General features: G+C 43.9%; 2 protein-coding genes and 2 pseudogenes across 3 annotated transcripts; 1 reads left to right on the top strand and 3 right to left on the bottom strand.

Moving 5' to 3' along the window:
- Positions 1–3773: 3773 nt before the first annotated feature.
- LOC108615033 (putative gustatory receptor 59d pseudogene) lies at positions 3774–5009 on the bottom strand (annotated as a pseudogene).
- Positions 5010–5668: 659 nt separating this feature from the next.
- On the bottom strand, positions 5669–6974 carry LOC108615032 (putative gustatory receptor 59d pseudogene; annotated as a pseudogene).
- A 3872-nt stretch (positions 6975–10846) lies between these two features.
- On the bottom strand, positions 10847–11499 carry LOC149268797 (uncharacterized). The gene is made up of 2 exons (XM_089471131.1): positions 11340–11499; positions 10847–11276 (listed from the first exon to the last, which is right to left on the bottom strand). Exons 1-2 carry the CDS (start codon positions 11348–11350, stop codon positions 11000–11002), a joined length of 288 nt encoding a protein of 95 aa, XP_089327257.1. The 5' UTR covers positions 11351–11499; the 3' UTR covers positions 10847–10999.
- Positions 11500–14808: 3309 nt separating this feature from the next.
- LOC108617596 (kinesin-like protein Klp59C) lies at positions 14809–16838 on the top strand. 2 transcript variants are annotated; one of them, XM_018013432.2, is made up of 2 exons: positions 14809–16491; positions 16557–16838. In XM_018013432.2, exons 1-2 carry the CDS (start codon positions 14809–14811, stop codon positions 16638–16640), a joined length of 1767 nt encoding a protein of 588 aa, XP_017868921.1. In that variant the 3' UTR covers positions 16641–16838. The 2 variants fall into 2 exon arrangements, with proteins under 2 accessions (XP_017868921.1, XP_017868920.1); XM_018013431.2 differs by having other exon boundaries at positions 14809–16838.
- Positions 16839–19051: the final 2213 nt, after the last annotated feature.

The raw sequence follows: 19051 nt of genomic DNA, 5'->3' as shown, positions 1-19051 counted from the left end.
TCGCTCTCTCTCTCTCTCTCTCTCCCTTTCTCTCTCTGTGTGTGTGTGTATCTGCAGGTGTCTCTACATTAAAAGCCATAAAAGATTCATAAAATGCATTTCGCACGCCGAAACCAAATATGCCGCAACATTCACGACGCCACATCCATAAATACGAGCCATATACGGCAGCAAGCGCCCATACGGACATAAATTTTAAAGTTTGTAATGTGCAGGTGTTCATAAAATGTATTTACGAGCACCGGCTTGTGGCAATGTGAGCTGCGCAGATACAGATACAAGCAGATACACATGTGCGAGTGTTCCTTAAGAGGCTTTTCGTCCCAAATGATGGGACAGTTGCATTTTTAACCCTAATGAAAGCAGCTAAGAGCACTAAATAGCCAACCTTTCCATAATGCTAATATTTACAGAAACTATGGCCTCCTCCTATACGAGGTTCGCCTATCATTTCCCCATGCTTTCCGTTCCAGCTGCCAAGCGTCTGGAAAAACTTTATCACGTACGCGACATTTGGCAATTGCTGCAAAATTGTGCACAAATTATATCAATTTCGAAACGTAATCATTGAATCTTATCAATTTTCTGACTGCCTCTCCCCCCTGATCCTGCTCCCCGCTCCGCCTCGCGAACATGGCACAGACACATCCGGCCAGACGGAGACGCTGCAAAATGTGAAAATCAAATATTTATGATACTTTTGAGCACAAATTTTCTGGCCGTCGGCAAAAGCAAACTACAAATTTTCTTTTTACGCCCCCCGCTCCGCTAAGCTCTCTGGATGGATCCACGGTTTTGCCTTCGGATTTATGTGCGTGCCTTCTGAAAATTCAATTTAATTTTCAGTTTTTCTAGCATGCGCCATGAGATTCCCAATGCATGAGCCTCAAGTCGCGAATGCCTTGAATTTAGTTTTCCTTTTTTCTTTTCGCAGTGATTTCATTTCGAAGGTCTGCGCATTCAGCCAATTGCACATCTTTTTTTTTCAGTGGCTCTGCATAAGCTATACCAGGCTGATTGCAATCATACAGCTGAAGCTCAGTAGCTGCATCAAATCTTTGGGTTCAGATGATGATGACATCATAAAACCCAAATTCAGTGGATCTATCAATGAGTTAGTTAGAAGAAGAATTTCCTGAGGACGAGATGAATCGACTTAGCCCTCTGTCTGTCTGTCCGCCCATCCGTCTCTATCTATTTATAACTATCTTAATCACAGATAACGACACCAAAAAAGTTTGCATTACAAGAGTATCATTTATGTTGGAACTCACCATGCATGAACGCGTCGATCTCTGAATCTATATGAAAACCTAGAGACCTGAAAAATTCTGGAGGTCTTTATAGAGCACGCGCAGATCAATTTTATTTATTTTTTATTAAAGTCATTTTAAAATATTTGTTAAAACAGTTTGTTGATTTCCTAAACATTAACAAAATATTATGCTAATGCTTCAGACCAGAGGACTCACATGGTCAACTCTCTCAATCAGGAATATATGGATACGCTCGCTGTCTGTGTGTCTAGCTGTATCTGCCACGCCGTTGAGCTCGTTGTATGCATAGCTATTGTGACATACGAAGCAATGCAAATAAGTGCATTAGCATAAGCAGCGGTCCATCTGAATTCGGTCGTATTGATAACAAGAATGTGGCAAGTGCTGGCCCGGCAAAGCCAAGTGGAGCTGTCGGGGCCATCTGACACTTTAAGCCAGAGAAAAGCAACTCGCCTGACCGCCTCGATGTAAAGCATTTGTACATATTATTCCAATCGGGCCATTTTATGGGACATGTACTCGGATGCCTTGGCTACACATAGATAAGCCCCAATTGAAGTTGCATTTGCCAGTTGAGCGATGCACGCAATGTCTCATGCCATTGGGTGTGGCAGCAGGAGCAGCAGCAGCAGCAGCACTCAGTGTCGTCCTGGTTGTTGTCCTTGTCGTTCTGTTGGTTTTGGCTCTGGCTCCGCAGTTTGAAGATGCTGCAATGCATTATGCTAAAATGTCATTGCGTGCTTATTGGCGTTACGCCCGTCTCTGTAGCTGTTGGCGATGCATATTGCCATCCGGATGAAACAGCGACTTATGCTAAACTGACAGCCAGCAGCAACCAGCCACAGCCAGAGACAGAGTCAGAGCGAGAGTCAGAGCGAGAGTCCTGCCGGAATGCTCGTGGAAAATTGAATGGAAGCTCGTTTATTTTGTTGCCATTTGCCATTGTGGCAAAGAAATTGACGCTCCATCGAGCGCTGCTGCGACAGGATTTGTCAGTGTCGTCGGGCGTGCCAAAGTTGCCAAGTTATAAATGCCTGGCAATCGCAACACAAAGGACATCCCCAGCACCAGGCTTTACCGCAAGCCCAACACTCTTGCCAGCCACTGTATGGGACTGTCATTATCGTTTGGCTTGCTCGCAATTACACATGCCATTGACACAGTTACCTCCATATGGTCGGGATGCCTTTCTGTCTTTCGCCTCGCCGCGCCCACCGCTCCGCCCATTCTTCTCGCAGAGATACCGAAATAAATGCCAGGACATTGGCTCTGGTTGCCTTCCTTTGCCCCAGCTCAAATTCAAACTGTCTCTGTGCCTCTGTCCAAGGAACATTGTGTTTTCTTTTGTTGGCCGTCTCATAAATTGCCCAGAGCTTCGTTTCGTTTGCGTTGAAAAGATATAGCTGCACACCTCCTCCCTAACACACACACCCACACACTCAGTCCTGTCAGGTCGATAAAATCCGTTTTAAAGCAATAGCTTTAAGCTACCTTTAACCAATCAACTCAAATGGAATTTCGGCTAGTGTATTAGACCAATTGTCAAAGCCTGTTTTCTTGTTTTTCTTTTGGTTTGAGGCTTACATTTGATGGATAAAATGCATATTTTTTAAATTAAATTTAAATTTGTATTTTTAATGTCTTTAAATTCCTAGCATACAGTTGATTTCTAAATAAACTGGCAAAGACTGTAAAATTTAATTTGTTCACCTCTTAGATGATAGGAGAGGAAGATTGTGTAAGGACTGCATATGACTTGCAGCTGAGAGCTCATGAAATTTAAAGGAAATGAATATAAGCAGTATTTAGATGTCTATAAGATAAATGCCGATATTGCAGATGTAAATATTACATGGCTATTTTTTGGTAAGACGTTTTATTGTATATGTAATGGGGTTTCATTTCAACAAGAAACTTTAAAATCTATTAAAGACTAAAATTGACACGAATATCATCATCACATCACAACTTTTGATTTGTTGATAACATAAAGAATTTGATATAGCTGATGGCCCAACTGACAAAGCTTTAAATTATAATTATAGTTTAAAATATTTTTCAAAGTCATTAAATCCAATCTTGTGCATGAATGACAAGATCAAAATATTTAATGATATATGATATAAATGTGCGAAAGCATGAAAAGCACATTTATGTATATTTAAGGCCAGACATTCATTATTTGAGATGAGGAGTTCAAGAATATTACTTATATTTTATCAGAATAAAGTTGAAATATTGGATCCATCTCGATAAGGTCAATGTGAAATTAATATTTAGACCGTTGCTCAATTTCTGACTAGGGCAGGGATTTCAGTTAAATAAAGTCCATTACATGGGACAAATATGTCGATGAGCTAAATCATATTTGCATTTCATGGGAATATAGGTTGGTTTATAAGCCATCCAGTTCTGAAATTTAATACTCCCATAGAATAACTGAAAATCCAATAGGAAAACAAATAACCTAATTTCAAGCTTTGAGCTCGGTAGTATCTATTTTGATCTATTTTGTACCTCATATTGAACCAAGTACAGAGAATGCCTTATAACTGAGCTGAACATGGCGACAGCCGTGGAGCGATCCATTTTGTAGAGATTGTAGAGCTTGAACTTCAATGGGTTGCGCACCAGCTGCAGCTGAAAGCTTTCATACTGAAAGGAATTGGCAATCCATTAGATCTGGTGATTGAAGCGAATATATCCACTTACCGCCATCTCGAAGCGTGAGTCTAGACCCGGAGCCAACGTTGAAAATTGCTGTAGCAGACTCTGCATTTCGCCATGAACGTCTAGAACAATGTACAGATTGTCCATGGTAATCACCACATCCGCAAAGTAGAAGAAGGTTTCGCAAAACAGGAGAAGGTTCACGTACTTCCAACTGGGAATGGCTTTGGTAACGTTGAAGCCGATAATGGTAAAGTAGATGGTGGCCATCACGGAAATGTAGGTAATGGCGGACACGCACAGGCTCTGAATGCCAAAGATGCGAGATGAGCATTGCAAAAGGCTTTGCAGTTGAGATTGCGTGCGGGCGATGTCCTCCAGTTGATCGGTCAGAGTGAAGTATCGACTCATGCGCGTAGTGCGCAGGCCAGGTTCAGCCTCCAGCGATCGAGCCGCTACGAGCACCGCCTTTAACTCCCGGTTGAGCAGGCAGTAGTGGCAATAGACATTCACGTTTATGAAGTAGATATGTGAGATGATGACATTGACCAACGCAGTCAGCGCATACAGCATTATAATGCTGACAGCCATGTAAACTGTCATGAGGCGTTGGAACACGAATAGAGTTAGGATGACCTGAAAGACTTCCGACAACAAAATGCTAAGACACTTAATCACAACTCGATGTCGCCACATTCTCGTTACTTCCGGCTTCCGAAACGCCAGTCGACTGAGGGCATTGATGAGCTCGATCAGGCGACGGCGCTGCCACCACCGGCTGAGCAGAGTGACCGAAACGCAGCTCAGCCGCGTCGTATGAATGACCAGGTAGAGGTATTCGGGCAGCACGCCGGCCTTGAGCCACATCGTGTGCATGAGTTCACTGTTACTCAACAAGATTAGCTGACTGAAGATCATGACGTTTGCCGCAGCTGCGTAGATCGAGGCCCGACGCGTGATCCGACCTCGTCCCGTTCTCAAATCAATCTCAAAGTTGAGCGCGCCCAGAAGCCGCGAGTAGAAGTACACTAAGCGCAGAATAAACTTCACCGGGTCGAACATTGTGTGGGACTGAAATGAATTGCAATTTCCAATTGTGTATAGACCCCTCTGATGCAATGACTGATTGACTGATATGATAATAGGCAGCTTGAATTAATTTCCTAATGGAACGACCCTAATAAGTAATAGTAATTACCGTTGTCATTCGATGAGCTTTACATACTGAAGCTGAACGAAAATCAGAATTTGATTGAAATGTATGTAAACGGCAGAAAGGGCCGTGGCTGACGCCATAAAATAAGGATATATATTCTACTCTTTGTCTATATGTATAAGAGTATAAGAGTTTATCTCGAATACTATAGGATATGAGAGTCACCAAGTTTTCTATGTAGATTAATGTGTATTTTATACAATTTTAATTTTTGCTGAATTTTGAGTACAGGCTAAACATGTGCGGAATTCTATATATCAAAGGTCATTTGCAAATTTAGCCGATATAAGAGTGATTTGGTAAGTTTTCTAATATGGAACATATTTACTAGAATATGTAGATTATATGCTGCTAAATTCATTAAAATCCATTAAGCGAAACAAATAAAACGTAATAATAAATTCTTTGGTTTCTGGTTTATCTTAGGGAAATCACACACGGTCCCCAGAAATAAGCTGTAGTTTTACTATCATATAATCGAATTGTTTATTGAAAACGGGTTCAGCTAATATAAATATGCATTTTTGAAGTCGTTTTGTATGAGCACCAGGGAACTGGTAACCACTGAGCTGGCCAAGGTGACTGCCTTCGACTTCTCCATGTTGTAGAGTCCCAGCACAGAGAACTTCAAGGGATTCCACGCCAGCTGCAACTGAAAGCTGTCAAACTGTGTGAAAATGTTAGATGTGATTGATCTTATATGAAACTGAATCGTGATTGTCTTACGACACTCGCCAGTCGCCGGTCCAGGCCCGGGGCGAGGATTGTGCTCTCCGAGAGCAGGCCCAGCATCTCGGCGTGTGCATCCAGCAGGGAGTACATTATGTTGACCGATATGTAAATGTCTGCGAAGTAGCAGGCGAAGTGTAAGCTAAGCAGCACCAAGTTGCTTACGTTCCAGTCCAAGCGAATGTCGCCAGTCAGTTCGCAGAAGGCTAAGTAGATCATGGCCACGCCCGCCATGTAGTAGCTGATGGTGATCAGCACGGTCTGCAGGCCGAAGCAGCTGGTTAAGATCTGCAGCAGCTTCTGCAGCTGGGACTGGGTGGCGGCTATCGCCTCCAGCTTGTCGGCCAGGGCACAACACGTGATGGCAAAGACACCTTTGCGGTACTCAAACTCCAGCCGTCGCACCTCGGCCAGAACCGAGCGCAGCTCCAGGTTGAGTAGGATATAGTGGGCGTAGATGTTGAGCAGGCCGAAGTAGTAGTGCGAGATAATCAGGTTGACGAGCACGGAGAGTATGTGCACAACGAGGACCGTGAGCACCAGTGCAACGGTGAACTCCTCGTAAATTCGCTGCAGCAGGACGATCGTCTGCAGGAGGTCAATGAGAAACGCGCTCAGCACTTTGCTTATGATGCCGCGTCGCCACATGCGCTTCACTCGGGGCTTCTGCTGCGCCAGGCGCTGAAAGGCGTTCACGAGTCGCATGAACCGCTGCCGATGCGCCCAGCGCGCCACTAGCGTCACGCACACACAGAGCACGCGACCGCCCTGGATCGCCACGTACAGGTAATCGTGCAAGTGCTCCGTCCGCGGCCACAGCGAGTCAATTACCTGTGTGCCGCACAGCCAGGGCAGGCTGCAAATGGTAATCACGTTCACCACGGCCGCGTAGATCGAGACTCGGCGTGTGATGAGCGCTCGACCCGTGGGCCAGTCGACCCCAAAGTTCAGCACGCCCATCAGCATGGAGTAGTAGTAGACAAATCGCAGCAGTGAGCTGATCAGGTCGGCCATGGCGGAGCACTGAACGGCACTGAACGTCCCGACATCTAGAGCCACTGAGGTCAGCTAGTAATTTCCACTGACTGTCTGGCTACGCAATAGAAGTAAGTTTATTACTTAAAATGAGCTACACAGAGCATTACCGACTGCCCAATACTCGTTCACAGCCGAAGAAAGTCTGAAGAATCTTACTCTCGTTGTGTATGAAGTCATCGAAAATATGAAAATACATGTATTTACATATATGTATGTACAAAATACAAATATATAAAAAATAAAAATAAAATCATATATTGTTGTTGAGCAACATTAATGTTTTTATTTATTTTTTTTTCTCTTTATATTATTTTATTTTTTTTTATTTTTCTTTTTCAATTAAATGCATATATTTTTATATTTATATATTGATATATGTATAAAGACTTATTTTTATTTTGTTGTATACAAATCATTATTTATTTACTAGTTCAATGAGTATAATTTAACGCCTGAAATATTTTTATTTTCTTTAATTTAATTTATGAATTAAATTTAATTAATTCTGATGATGATGGTAAAGTTAGTCTGGTAAAGCTAGTCACCTGAAGTCTCTCAATTCAAAATACTTCAAAGCTGAATCTCAACGCTTGTATCTTTCTATATGATATTTGAAGCCAATATACTCTCATCAATTCCAGTAAATAATCCAATGTTATCTTCGATCCGCTAACAAGCCATGTGCTTTGTTATCAGAGGTAACATCCTTTAGCATTTCGACATCAATTTGGCTGTCATTAATTACATACAGCGTGCATGTCATGACATACACATACATATACGACAATAACTTGCTCATCCACCTCCCACACACACACACCCACACACACACATATATATATATATATATAATACACACACGCGCGCGTAAAGCTCTTTGATTTGAGGCTTTCGTCGGCCATTTTGTGGCATCTTTGTACGTGTATTTTTCATTTCCGCCTCGTCGTTGCGGTATTTCCGTTCATTTTTCACATATTTTACAGCATTGAGCCTTTGCTCATGTGTGTAAGTAGCGCGCCAAGTGGCGCACAAATGAAAACTCGCTGTGCTTTCCCTGCCTTCTTCTCATTTTCTTCGCCATTCCTTTTCAATTCTTTGCAATTCATTTTTCATGTTGGCATCGCCGTCTTTGCCGTTGCCGTTGCTGTTGCCGTTGCCGTTGTCCTTGTCGCTGTCGCTGGCTTTGCTTTAAAGCTTTTCGTAATCCTTTTAGAAATTACGTTTCTCCTTTCAATATTATGTTTTATTCGTGTGCATTGGCCACATTGTCAATATTTTTGAACAATGAGCAGCGGATGTGGTTGTCGCCTTGGCCGGGCATTAATCTTAAGCGCAGTGCCAGTCAGTCAGTCACCTGAGCAGCTCCAGGCGGATGGATGGATGGAGTGGACGGAGTGGATGCTTGCAAATACCCAAGAGTCGTAGTGCCTTTTAGTGTTTGGATTTACCTGGCCGCAGCCACAGTAACAGCGCCTCAGCACCAACAATAATACAAACTACTCTAGCTGCAGGCGCCATAAGGAGTCATAAACCACTCAGTGGCCAAGTGAAAATACCGCAAATATTTGCCGCTAACCAACTCTCGAGCAAATCTCCCTCCAACTTTGACTCACGCTCTTGTACTTCCTCTCTCCCTCTCTCTCATTCGCTCTCCATCGTGGTGCTTCGCTCGTGGAGCTTTGGTTTATGTGCTCTACTCCTTCGCCCTTTGATATATGGCGTATACGGCATCGCATCCACCTTTCCCCAAATTGCCTTTTTCGTTAGCCGTGCTGGTTTGTGCGGGCAAAACCGAAAGTGCTGCCATTTATTTTATTGCCACCTTGGCGAGAGCTGTTGCGGCTGTGACTGCGGCTGCAGCTGCTCCGCTTGTCCAGGTGGACAGGTGGACTGGCGGACAGAGGGACAGACGGACAGAGGGACAGACGGACAGGCGGACAGCCAGCGAGCAATGAGTAAAAACTTTGAAAGCTGCCATAAAATAAACGAAGAACCAAAAACGAACAAAACACACAAAAAATGCGAGAAATACGAAGTGACCCAAATGTTTTCGTTGTATTTTTACAGCATTTGGATTTGTGCAGCATTTGGTTTGGGTTTTTATGATGGGATTTTTAACGAAATTTGCTTGTCCAAATTGGAACGGTCGCAGTGTCAGTGTCAGCAAGGTTAAGCTACTCATCAGCGGCGGGTAATCCGCACCTTTACCTCTACTTTCGTCCAATACCGCAAGCACTTGCCAGCTCATTTTAGCCAAGTTGTCTGGTTCATTGGTTCGATGGCATTTGCAGAAGTTGGCACTCAATGCGAAACTCCTTTGGCTCGGTCGGACAGCTGTTCGGCATGCAACCTAATTGAAAAGCAATGTTCTTACATAGTTTATGCTTAAAATGCGATTACATTAATTTCACACACCACAAAACAAATGACAAAGTCAGCCCTGGACGAGAGCCCGAAAGGGTTCTCGCCCACGGATCCTTGCTGTCCGCAAGCTGACAGCAAAGGCTCCAAAGTAGCCCAAACTTGTTGAGAAAACTCGAATGAGAGAGAGAGAAAGAGACAGAGAGAGAGAGTGAGAGGGAAACACAGAGACCACTTGAAAAGCCACTCAGTCAGGTGTTAAAACTAATTTACGACAATTTGACCAACAAACAACAATAGGAACCCTTGCCTCGTCTTGTGGGCGTATGGCAGGTGTGTCGCATCCAAGTGCTTCACATATTTCACACATTGCATTGAAAAGGGTGCAAATTGGGACAGCAGCAGGCATCCAAATCGAACGCTGGAGACATATGCCGCCCAGCCCTCAGGCAACCAAGGAAAGGACCGACCGACTGAAGCTTATCCTCTTAGTAGAGTACTTTGCTTAACACTGACATTTGCAGCTAGTTCTGGCCAAATAAGTTTCAGTTTTCAGCAGATTTAATCGCCCCCAAAGAGTTGGGGCCAGAGAATTGGAGAGGTGAGCTGAGCTGCTGAGTTACGCAAATAAATGCAACTCATTTTGCCCCAATTTTGCAGCCTCATTGCGAAATAATTTGTGTGTAATTAAAGCAGTTACGCCCCATTGGCCGGCCGGGTGGAGGGGTGGCGTGTAGGCGGGGCGGATGGGCGGTTAGATTCGCGTTAATGATTGTTGCTAAAAATTCCAAGGCGTGCACAATTAGTATGTATTATTGTTGATAAATGAAACTTTCGTTTTAGTAATTGGCAGTGTTGTGTAATGGCACTAAAACAGTTACGCCCCATTGGCTCATTGTAACAGGAGACGTGCTAAGAAGTGTAGTAATCACTTTTATCAACGAGCTCGCACTTGGTGTGAATTGGTATCTGAATATTTTATAAGGATTTTTTCAAATATTCGTCGATTTTTCGTTTTACAGCACTGCTGCTATTATTATATCCTATCTCGTATAGTTAATTTTTATCGGTTAGACTATTTGAGAGTATGAATCGATGCATGTCTACACTTTTACGTTTTCCAGCACTGCTGCAGTGTAGTGTGACGATCATTACCACGATAACAGCCTCATTTATTTGACGTATACTCAATTACTCTAGCATTATTCAATTCGTAATACTATTTGATGGTGTTGGAAATCGACTTGTATTGTTAAAAGGTTTACAAAGTTTTAATATGTCCCTTTTACGAATATATTTCATAAACTTGTGTAGCAAAAGTAGTAGTAGAATCAATTGCTCTATCATGAAGTTCGCAACACTGCTAGTACTGTACATCGACTTTGTGGTGTTGAGATGTTTCATATTTATTTAATAAGTTTTCAGAGACTGTATAAGAGTGTCTATGAATATCGTCAGTGTTTATAGATACAGCTCATTGTGCAGTTAGTTATTGCTTTATCTGGCAATTGACAAGAGCAGCTTTAGGAGAAAATCAATGTTGGAAAACTCGAAATTGAATATGAAATACTTTTTACTTTAAGGTGTAAACGGAATTTGGTTAAAAGTAACAGATCGATGCATTCTTTAGTTAACGTGTGCTATACAGACGCCGCCGCGGACCATTTTCATTATTGAGTGCCAGCAACTAGATAGTTAAGAGTGTAGATTAGGCAGCCCGTTTATCTCGCCGACAGCCGTAGCGATCGCAGAGCTTTCGGTCGCAGACATCGTCCTGCACGAAGGACTTGCCCAGCGTGCTCCTCAGCTCGGCGTCGTAGGTGGCCTTCTCCTTGAGGACCAGGCTGTGCATCTGCTCGCGTCTCGCCTCCTGCGCCAGCTTCTGCAGGCTCTGCAGCTCCGAGGTCATAGGACGCAGGAGCTCAACCCGCGGCGCATTGTACGGCGGAGACTCGGTGCCATGGCACTTCATCCAGTTGGCAATGCTGAAATGTCGTTTATTTACTCAACTAAAATATATATATAAATATATATTCAATTTAACTTACAAGTTGTTCATTTTCGTATTTGAAAAGTGTTTGGAATAACCGATAAACTAGGAGTAATATTTGATGTATGTGTAAAGCCTGTGGCTCCGCTACGGAATGTGACTGAAAACAAATTGAAATGCGGCTTAAGGCCTCCAAACAACTCGCCTGCTGAGCCTCGGCATTTGCCTGCGTAAATTTATTAGGAAAATGTGATGTATAAAAACTAAGTATTCTGCTAGCTCCTGTTGTACCTCTGCTCCATTCACCTGGGCGAGCGACTAATGAATTGCAAGACCATCTTAAATGTGGCAAAAAAACAAAAAACAAAAAGCGAAAAAATTAAACGAACCCGCAAAGCTAAAGCTAGAGTCATTATATTATACATTTGCCCTAATGAGATTTTTTATGGTAATGATGGACAAAAGGAAAGCAGAGCGAGAGCCAGAGCGAAAGCGAAAGCGGAGCGAGAGCGAGAGCGGGAGAGATCGATAGAGAGAGGGGGCAGATGTGAACTCGGAAGCGTACTTAGCACACGCAAGCTCTTTCTTAATTATTCACAATGAACGAATATGGCATTAAATCTGGGCAGAGCGAGAGGCCAACACTTTGACACCTTTATAGCTCAATAAATTGGAGTCGATTCGCAGGTATGCGGAAAAACAAAAACGAAACCAGTTCATTAGAAACGCGCTGCGAAATTTTGATTACACTCGAGATGTCAAAGGGGCGGGGCCCTGGCCCACGCCCAGGCGCTGCCTGGCTGACCCCGACTGCGGCGACTGGTGCACTGCAGCGCGGCACGTAAAGTTTACAATTACCAGACTTTTGCGACTCGCATTGGAGTCATTAGAACTGAAAAGTAGTAAGGCGCCAGCGCCAGCGCCAGCGCCAGACCAGCCCCGGACTGGTCTGCAAGCAGGGGCATAACCAGGCACAAGCAGCTCCTGGGTAGCATGCCATTAGAGCGATATGATCCTTGGCTGCCCTCGTCTCTCCATTCTCAGACGTCGCTTGGCTGGGCTGCTTATGAATAATGTTTTAATTTCAGGCTTCACCCGTTGCGTCCTCGTTGTCGTGTCGACGTCGCGACGTCGGCGCTGGGTTCGTTTGCCCCTGCTGGCACGCAATTGCATGTTGAATGCATATGATTCCACCGATGCCCATACCCAAGATGACGCTCAACTAATATGCGAAAATTATGGGTTGTAATTTAAGAGGCACTTTTGCTTATTTTTTAATGACATCCCATGTTTTTACAAGTACGGCAGAGTTTAGTTTCAAGCAACATTTATAACCGGCTGTCTAAATAAACGACCCATGTGTGTGTGTGCTCGTGTATGTGCTTATGTGGGGGTGTGTATATACATAAGTGATTAGGCGCAAGTTTGTGTCGTTTAGAGGCATTCATACTAATTAATGATACTCTCTTACCTGAAGGTAAATATTTAAACAAATTTGGTATAAATAACAAATAAATATGTTACATTGTGGAATATTGAACAAAATGACTAAAAAATAACTAAATTATAGAAAAAAAATTTAAAAATATATATATTTGGCTACTTAAATGTTGGAGTGGCGTCGCTGATAAATACAAGAGGCAAGTGACAAGTGGCGGGGCAGACGAAGTATTCAGCCGGACGCTGAGTACCGCGAACCAGTAGGAGAACTGGTGTTTGGGTTATGTTATTAACATAATGCTGTTAATAGCATAGCATGCCGATGCGCGGGAGGAGCAATTCCTGTTAATGGAATCTGGCATTCACACTGGCTAACTGAATATATATATATATAAAAAAATATATAAAAAATAGGAAAAAATAATATTAATGAAACTAAAAATCTAAAATTATTTATTATTGAGCCGAGAATTTGTCAAAAATATATACATGAAATGAAGTTAGATTTACTGAATATCATGTTGTATACTATACATAATATAATAATATAAATAAAAATGATTTCTTTTTATTTATTATTCACTTTAAAATTGTTGAAAATTCCTTGTTTAAATTCAATTTGAGCGAGTTTCAGGAGTTGAAGCGCATTTAAAGGAGGCGCGCGAAAGTATGCAACAGTTTTGTGTGCAGCCTGCATTTAATGCCAGAGAGCAACCATTTTGCTTTTTGCGGCCGCTTCCGCTTCCGCCGCTGAGCAGAAATTCTGCTGCGTTTCCATGAATGTGGCTTTTTCTACTCTGCTTCTTTTTTATGCATTTGTTGCTGCGTTTTGTTGGCTGCTTTTCTGAATTTGTTTGGATTTCATTTGATTTGGCAGCTGGTTATTTTTGCAATTGGATTTGTCGCCCGAATTCCCAACATTTCTGACATTTGCTCAGCGGGGAATTCGCAAGTGTTGTTATTGCAGTTATTGCAATATTTATGGTTTGTGACGCACTGTCAGATGCACCACGCGCAATTGTTGAACCAATGGAAAAAAGAAAAACCGAGTTAGCTACAAAATATATTCACGATATTAAGTATGTACCTATTTAAACTGGATGGGCGTGGCAGCGCCAACGGAGACGATGAAGGCGACGGTGAGGGCGAGCGCAGCTGCAACTGGAACTGCCGCAGCCTTCGGCCTTTGTCTACCTCAATGTTTGCCCAAGACGCATCGACACTCGCAACGTGGCCCGGGGCTCTGTTTAATATGCACTCAACTGGCTCGACATTGTCGAAGTTTCGCCTTTCACATGCGTACACTCACACCTAGGCCCCAGTGGGGGCCCGAGGCGAGAGGGCGTGTAACTGAGCGACTTTTCACTAAAAATAAGTGTTGTGCAAACATGCTGCGGCTATAGAAATTCTGCTGCAGCATCATCATCTTTGTTCCCTCCCCCAAATGGAAAGGGGGCCATGTTTGCCAAACTATGAACTAGGTCCTGTGGCACAGGTCCTATGTGTGCCACAGCCAAAGATGTTTAACACTTGCAGTCATTCGGCCAGCGGGGAGGTTAGCCCTGTTGACACCAGCCACTCGAGGGCAGTTGGGCAAGTGGAGTATAAAGAAGACACTAATTGGTGTATTGAAAAGAGCTCAACTTAAGGCAGGAAGACTTTAAGAGCCGACTGATGACAGAATAAATTCCCAGGGGGGAGGGTAGATACCGAAGATCGGATATACCCGATGAATTATCTCATATACCCGTCAAACATCAGCTCAGTCTCAGTCAGAAATCCTAGATACCCCATTTCAATTTTGACTTGAATTTTTTTACTTTGGCTTTCGAATTTACAAATTTACAGTAAAAATTTTTCTATACACATTTTTTATTGCACGAGCTGTATTTTATGTCTACAACTAACTTTTCGGTCTCGTTTTTTGTCATAAAAGGGCAATAGTAAAAATTTCCTTCATATTTCAGTTGCTGAATCGCTCAGAAATTATTTGCACACACTCACACACATACACATAAATACATTTCACCAACAACTTTGTTGTTTCAAATCAAAATTTTTGGTGCACTGTCACACGGATTCCGGTCATGGATTTCCTATCCATTAATCAGCAGGTGTTCATACGTCGCTCCGACGGGCGCATCCACCAGGCTGGCATCATCAAGCTGGACGGCAGCGCCAATAAAATTGTGACGGTCGAATGGAACGAGGGCGTGGTGACGCGCGGCAAGGAGGTGCCGCTCAACACGATAATCAAGCTCAATCCGCAGATTTACGACGCGCCTGCAGCAATACGACCCTCACAGAACAATACCTTGGTCTCCATACCGCCGCGGCCGGCTCAAGCCCAGGCCAGCGGCCAGGGCCCCAAGGCCGTAATGCTGGCGCGCCAGCGAATCGCTACGGCCGTAATGCCAGCGACGGCAGCGGCGGTGCCCCGCACCGTGCCCGAGTCCCCCAAGGACGATGTCGTCGTGGAGATCGAGCGACTGCGCGTCAAGCGCGAGCGACGCCGCCAGGTGCACGACGAGACGCGGGCGCTGCGCCAATCGCTCAAGGACGCAGATCCCAAGAATCCGAACTGGGAAATCGCACGCATGCTGCGCATGCATCGCATGCAAATGACCTTCCAGCCGGAGAGCTTCGCAAGCACCCCCACCAAGCAGCATCAGATATTGGTGTGTGTGCGCAAGCGTCCGCTGAACCGACGGGAGCTGAATAATTTCGAGCCGGACGTGGTGAGCGTGCCCAACAGGGAGCTGCTGGTGGTTCATGAGCCGCGCAAGCAGGTCAATCTGACCAAGTTCCTGGAGCACCACAACTTCCGCTTCGACTACACATTCGACGACGACTGCAGCAACGCCCAGGTCCACGAGCGGACAGCCCGGCCGCTCGTCCGTCACATCTTCGAGGGGGGCATGGCCACCTGCTTCGCCTACGGCCAGACGGGCAGCGGCAAGACTCACACCATGGGCGGCGTGTTCACGGGCAAGCAGCAGAACTGCCGCGATGGCATCTACGCCCTGGCCGCCGGCGATGTCTTCGAGTACCTCCGCCATCCAAAATACGCTCGCCTGGGTCTCACCGTGAGCTGCAGCTTCTTTGAGCTGTACGGCACTCGGGTGTACGATCTGCTGATGCCCGGCAAGCCGCAGCTGCGCGTGCTGGAGGATGGCAAGCAGAAGGTGCAGGTGGTGGGCCTCACCGAGGAGCCCGTGGCCAACACCGACGATGTCCTGAAGCTGCTGGAGCTGGGCAACAGTGTGCGCACCTCCGGCCAGACCTCGGCCAACTCCAAGTCGTCGCGCTCGCACGCCGTCTTCCAAATTGTGCTGCGCTTGCCCCCCATGGGTCAGCTGCATGGCAAGTTCTCGCTCATCGACTTGGCGGGCAACGAGCGCGGCGCCGACAACAGCAGCTCGAATCGGCTAACGCGGCTGGAGGGCGCCGAGATCAACAAGTCCTTGCTGGCGCTCAAGGAGTGCATTCGGGCCCTGGGACGTCAGTCGGCCCACCTGCCCTTTCGCGGATCCAAGCTGACCCAGGTGCTGCGCGACTCGTTCATTGGCGGCAAGAAGGTGAGGACCTGCATGATAGCCATGATCTCGCCCAGCCTGCGCTCCGTGGAGCATACGCTCAATACGCTGCGCTATGCGGATCGTGTCAAGGAGCTGACTGCCCACGCCCTGGCCAAGGGCAAGCTGCCCGCGCACAAAGCGAATCTCGCCCAGAGCAACTCGCTGCCGGACATCACGAGCCAGGCCACTCAGGTAAGTCGAGTCTCCTCGAGCGCCTCAATGCCTGGCGTCGACACTCATGCTGAGCACATGCACAGCATCTGGAATGCCTATACTGTCGGCTCGGCCCTGGAGGACGAAAATCTGGCGTACTTCAACGAGGCCACCGACAACTACGATAATGGAAATGGAGAAGCGACCAAGCCATAATATTCCAAGCATTCAAGCGAGAAACTCGTTCCACTTGAGTTTCAACAACAAGCCGAATCCGTTGGCGCCACTATCAACAACAAAAACAACAACAAATACACACAGAAACAAAATACCAAATTTTGTATATCAGTCAATAAAATTGAGCTTTTTTTAATGTTTCTACAAAATCCCCTTAAATATATGTATGTATGTATATATGTATGTAGTTCCTCATCTATGGTAAATTGTACATATGCATTATAGATGCTAAAGCTATGGACGGCGCAGTCGATAGTATCGATGCACATTTATATCGATATGGCATTTACTGGATATTCCAATAAGATTTCTTCTATTGGATTCTTTTTGTAAATATTATAACAAATTCTCTGCATGTAACATCTGTAATATTTTATAATTTACCTTAAATGTGAAACGAGACTTTCCAGTAAGGTTTGCAGAACAAAATAAAATTGATTAACTACAAGAATGATGTTCTAACTCTATAGCGAATTTTGAGCCCCTATCAGTGCTTTAGTATTAACACTAACCAAAGAACACATAGACCGAGCACAAAGTGTTCTATGGTTAGTAATATTAGTAAAAACCCGATTTATTTACTTTAATTTCTTATTTAATATTTTGAAGAGTTTTCGATTATTATTTATACAATATTATTTTATTATATTATCATAACAATTTTTTTTTAAATATAATTTGTTGTCATGTAAAACTGTTAGATAATGATATTCTTAATCTTACTATAAATACCATTTATCACTATCACAAGTCTGGTTAGTGCTTTTATCTACGCATTTGGCCTGATCAATCATCTGATGGAATCACCGATATTATTGAATGTAGGTAACATCGAGTGGAGCTACTTTTGATTTTATTGCAGGTGTTTTATGTATGTGTGCATGTATTTATGTATACATGTATGTATGTATTTATGTATGATCTCACTCAATGCCAAACTTGAGCGCAAAGTCGAGTCGAAGGCAAATGCGAGTGTTTTCCGCATAGTTGAGCATTAAGCCAAAAAAAAGTTACTTTTCCTTTCAATATTCCTTCCGACTTCCCCACAATATTTTTGCGTTCTTATTTTTCGTGGCTACGAACGGAAGGGCGGACGGGGGGCGTTAGCGACAGCTGTCAATATACAATATTGAGGATTATGACGGCAAAGACACGTCTTACGCGTAAGCTTTGTGTCAATATATTAAATTATGGCTTAAAGGCTTTGCCTGGTCGACTTAGTGACGTTGAACTTTTTGGCTTTTTGCGCAAATCCGCCAAACAACGGGCCCAACTTGGCGGCGAGCTGGCCAGGTCTGGCATTCAACATTATTGCGAACTGCGAAATTTAATTTGCCCACAAATTCTGGCAGGTGGATAAGTGTGGCGTTACTATTTAATTAGCAATTGGCCGATAATAGATGCAATTTACATTACATTTGCATAACGCATTCAACTGAAAGCATTTCACTTTTTGCTATTCATCCAGATAAATATTTATAACTTTTAAGCAAATAAGTAGGCGAAGCAAAATATTTGTGCATCAAAGTTATGCGGCAGCTGCAACTTTAGCCATTAACATTAAAAAGCAATTAAAATTACTTTAATCAACTAGAAGGCAAAATAATATGCAAGCACCTCTCTCACACTACGTCTCTCTCTCTCTCTCTCTCTCTCTCTCGCACACACTCTCCTGTGCGCTTCCTACGTTGCTCATACGCACTGTGCGCCGTCGCTCAAGTTTAATAAACGCAAAAAGAACTTGCACTTAACAAAGCTGATGAAGGGAAATCTTTTTAATTAAAAAGCAACTGTTTGCCACCATATTATGGTTACGCCCACTGCCCACATTCTTCAGCCACTATAAATTACATTTTTTGCTCACATTTCAGTCGAGCTAATTTTGCTTTATTTGCACTGCAGTCATCATTTTCAGCTCTAGGAACTTATCTGTATTTTCCTCGTTGGCATTAGTGGCGAACGTCGTCTCGAGTTTGCATTTGAGTTTATGAAGCATGGATTATAGCAGCAGTAATAAGATTATTTTATTTTGCGTAACTGTCAAGACTTCGAAGCTGCAACGCGTTAAACGCTTGGATTCCTTATAAATAAAGTTAAGATTAAGACTTTTTGTTTTTCCACAATTTGTACTCATACTTTTCTCTATGCACCACCTTAAATAAATCAATAAAAATCGCTGGACCTCAAGTGCGAGAGTAATAAAATTCAATTCCAGAAAATCAGGTTGGCGTATTTTATTTGATTTACAATTTCTTCTCTTTTTTTTTTTTTTTTTTTTTTTGTGTGGCGAGCAAGAACATTTTGTGCCGCTGGCAGCCACGCCCACTTTGTTGGTGCCTTCAAGTGTGACAAGTGTGATAAG

Source organism: Drosophila arizonae, chromosome 5 (assembly GCF_054131065.1).
Source record: "Drosophila arizonae isolate 15081-1271.41 chromosome 5, UAZ_ARI_1.0, whole genome shotgun sequence".
NCBI classification, from domain to species: Eukaryota; Metazoa; Arthropoda; class Insecta; order Diptera; family Drosophilidae; genus Drosophila; species Drosophila arizonae.
The sequence above is the reverse complement of the archived record's forward strand: the minus strand, read 5'-3'. Positions and strand labels throughout refer to the sequence as shown.

What these genes read in the sequence shown, in the direction of transcription:
- LOC108617596 (XM_018013431.2), top strand. Translation starts at nt 14,809, where the DNA reads ATGGATTTCCTATCCATTAATCAGCAGGTGTTCATACGTCGCTCCGAC.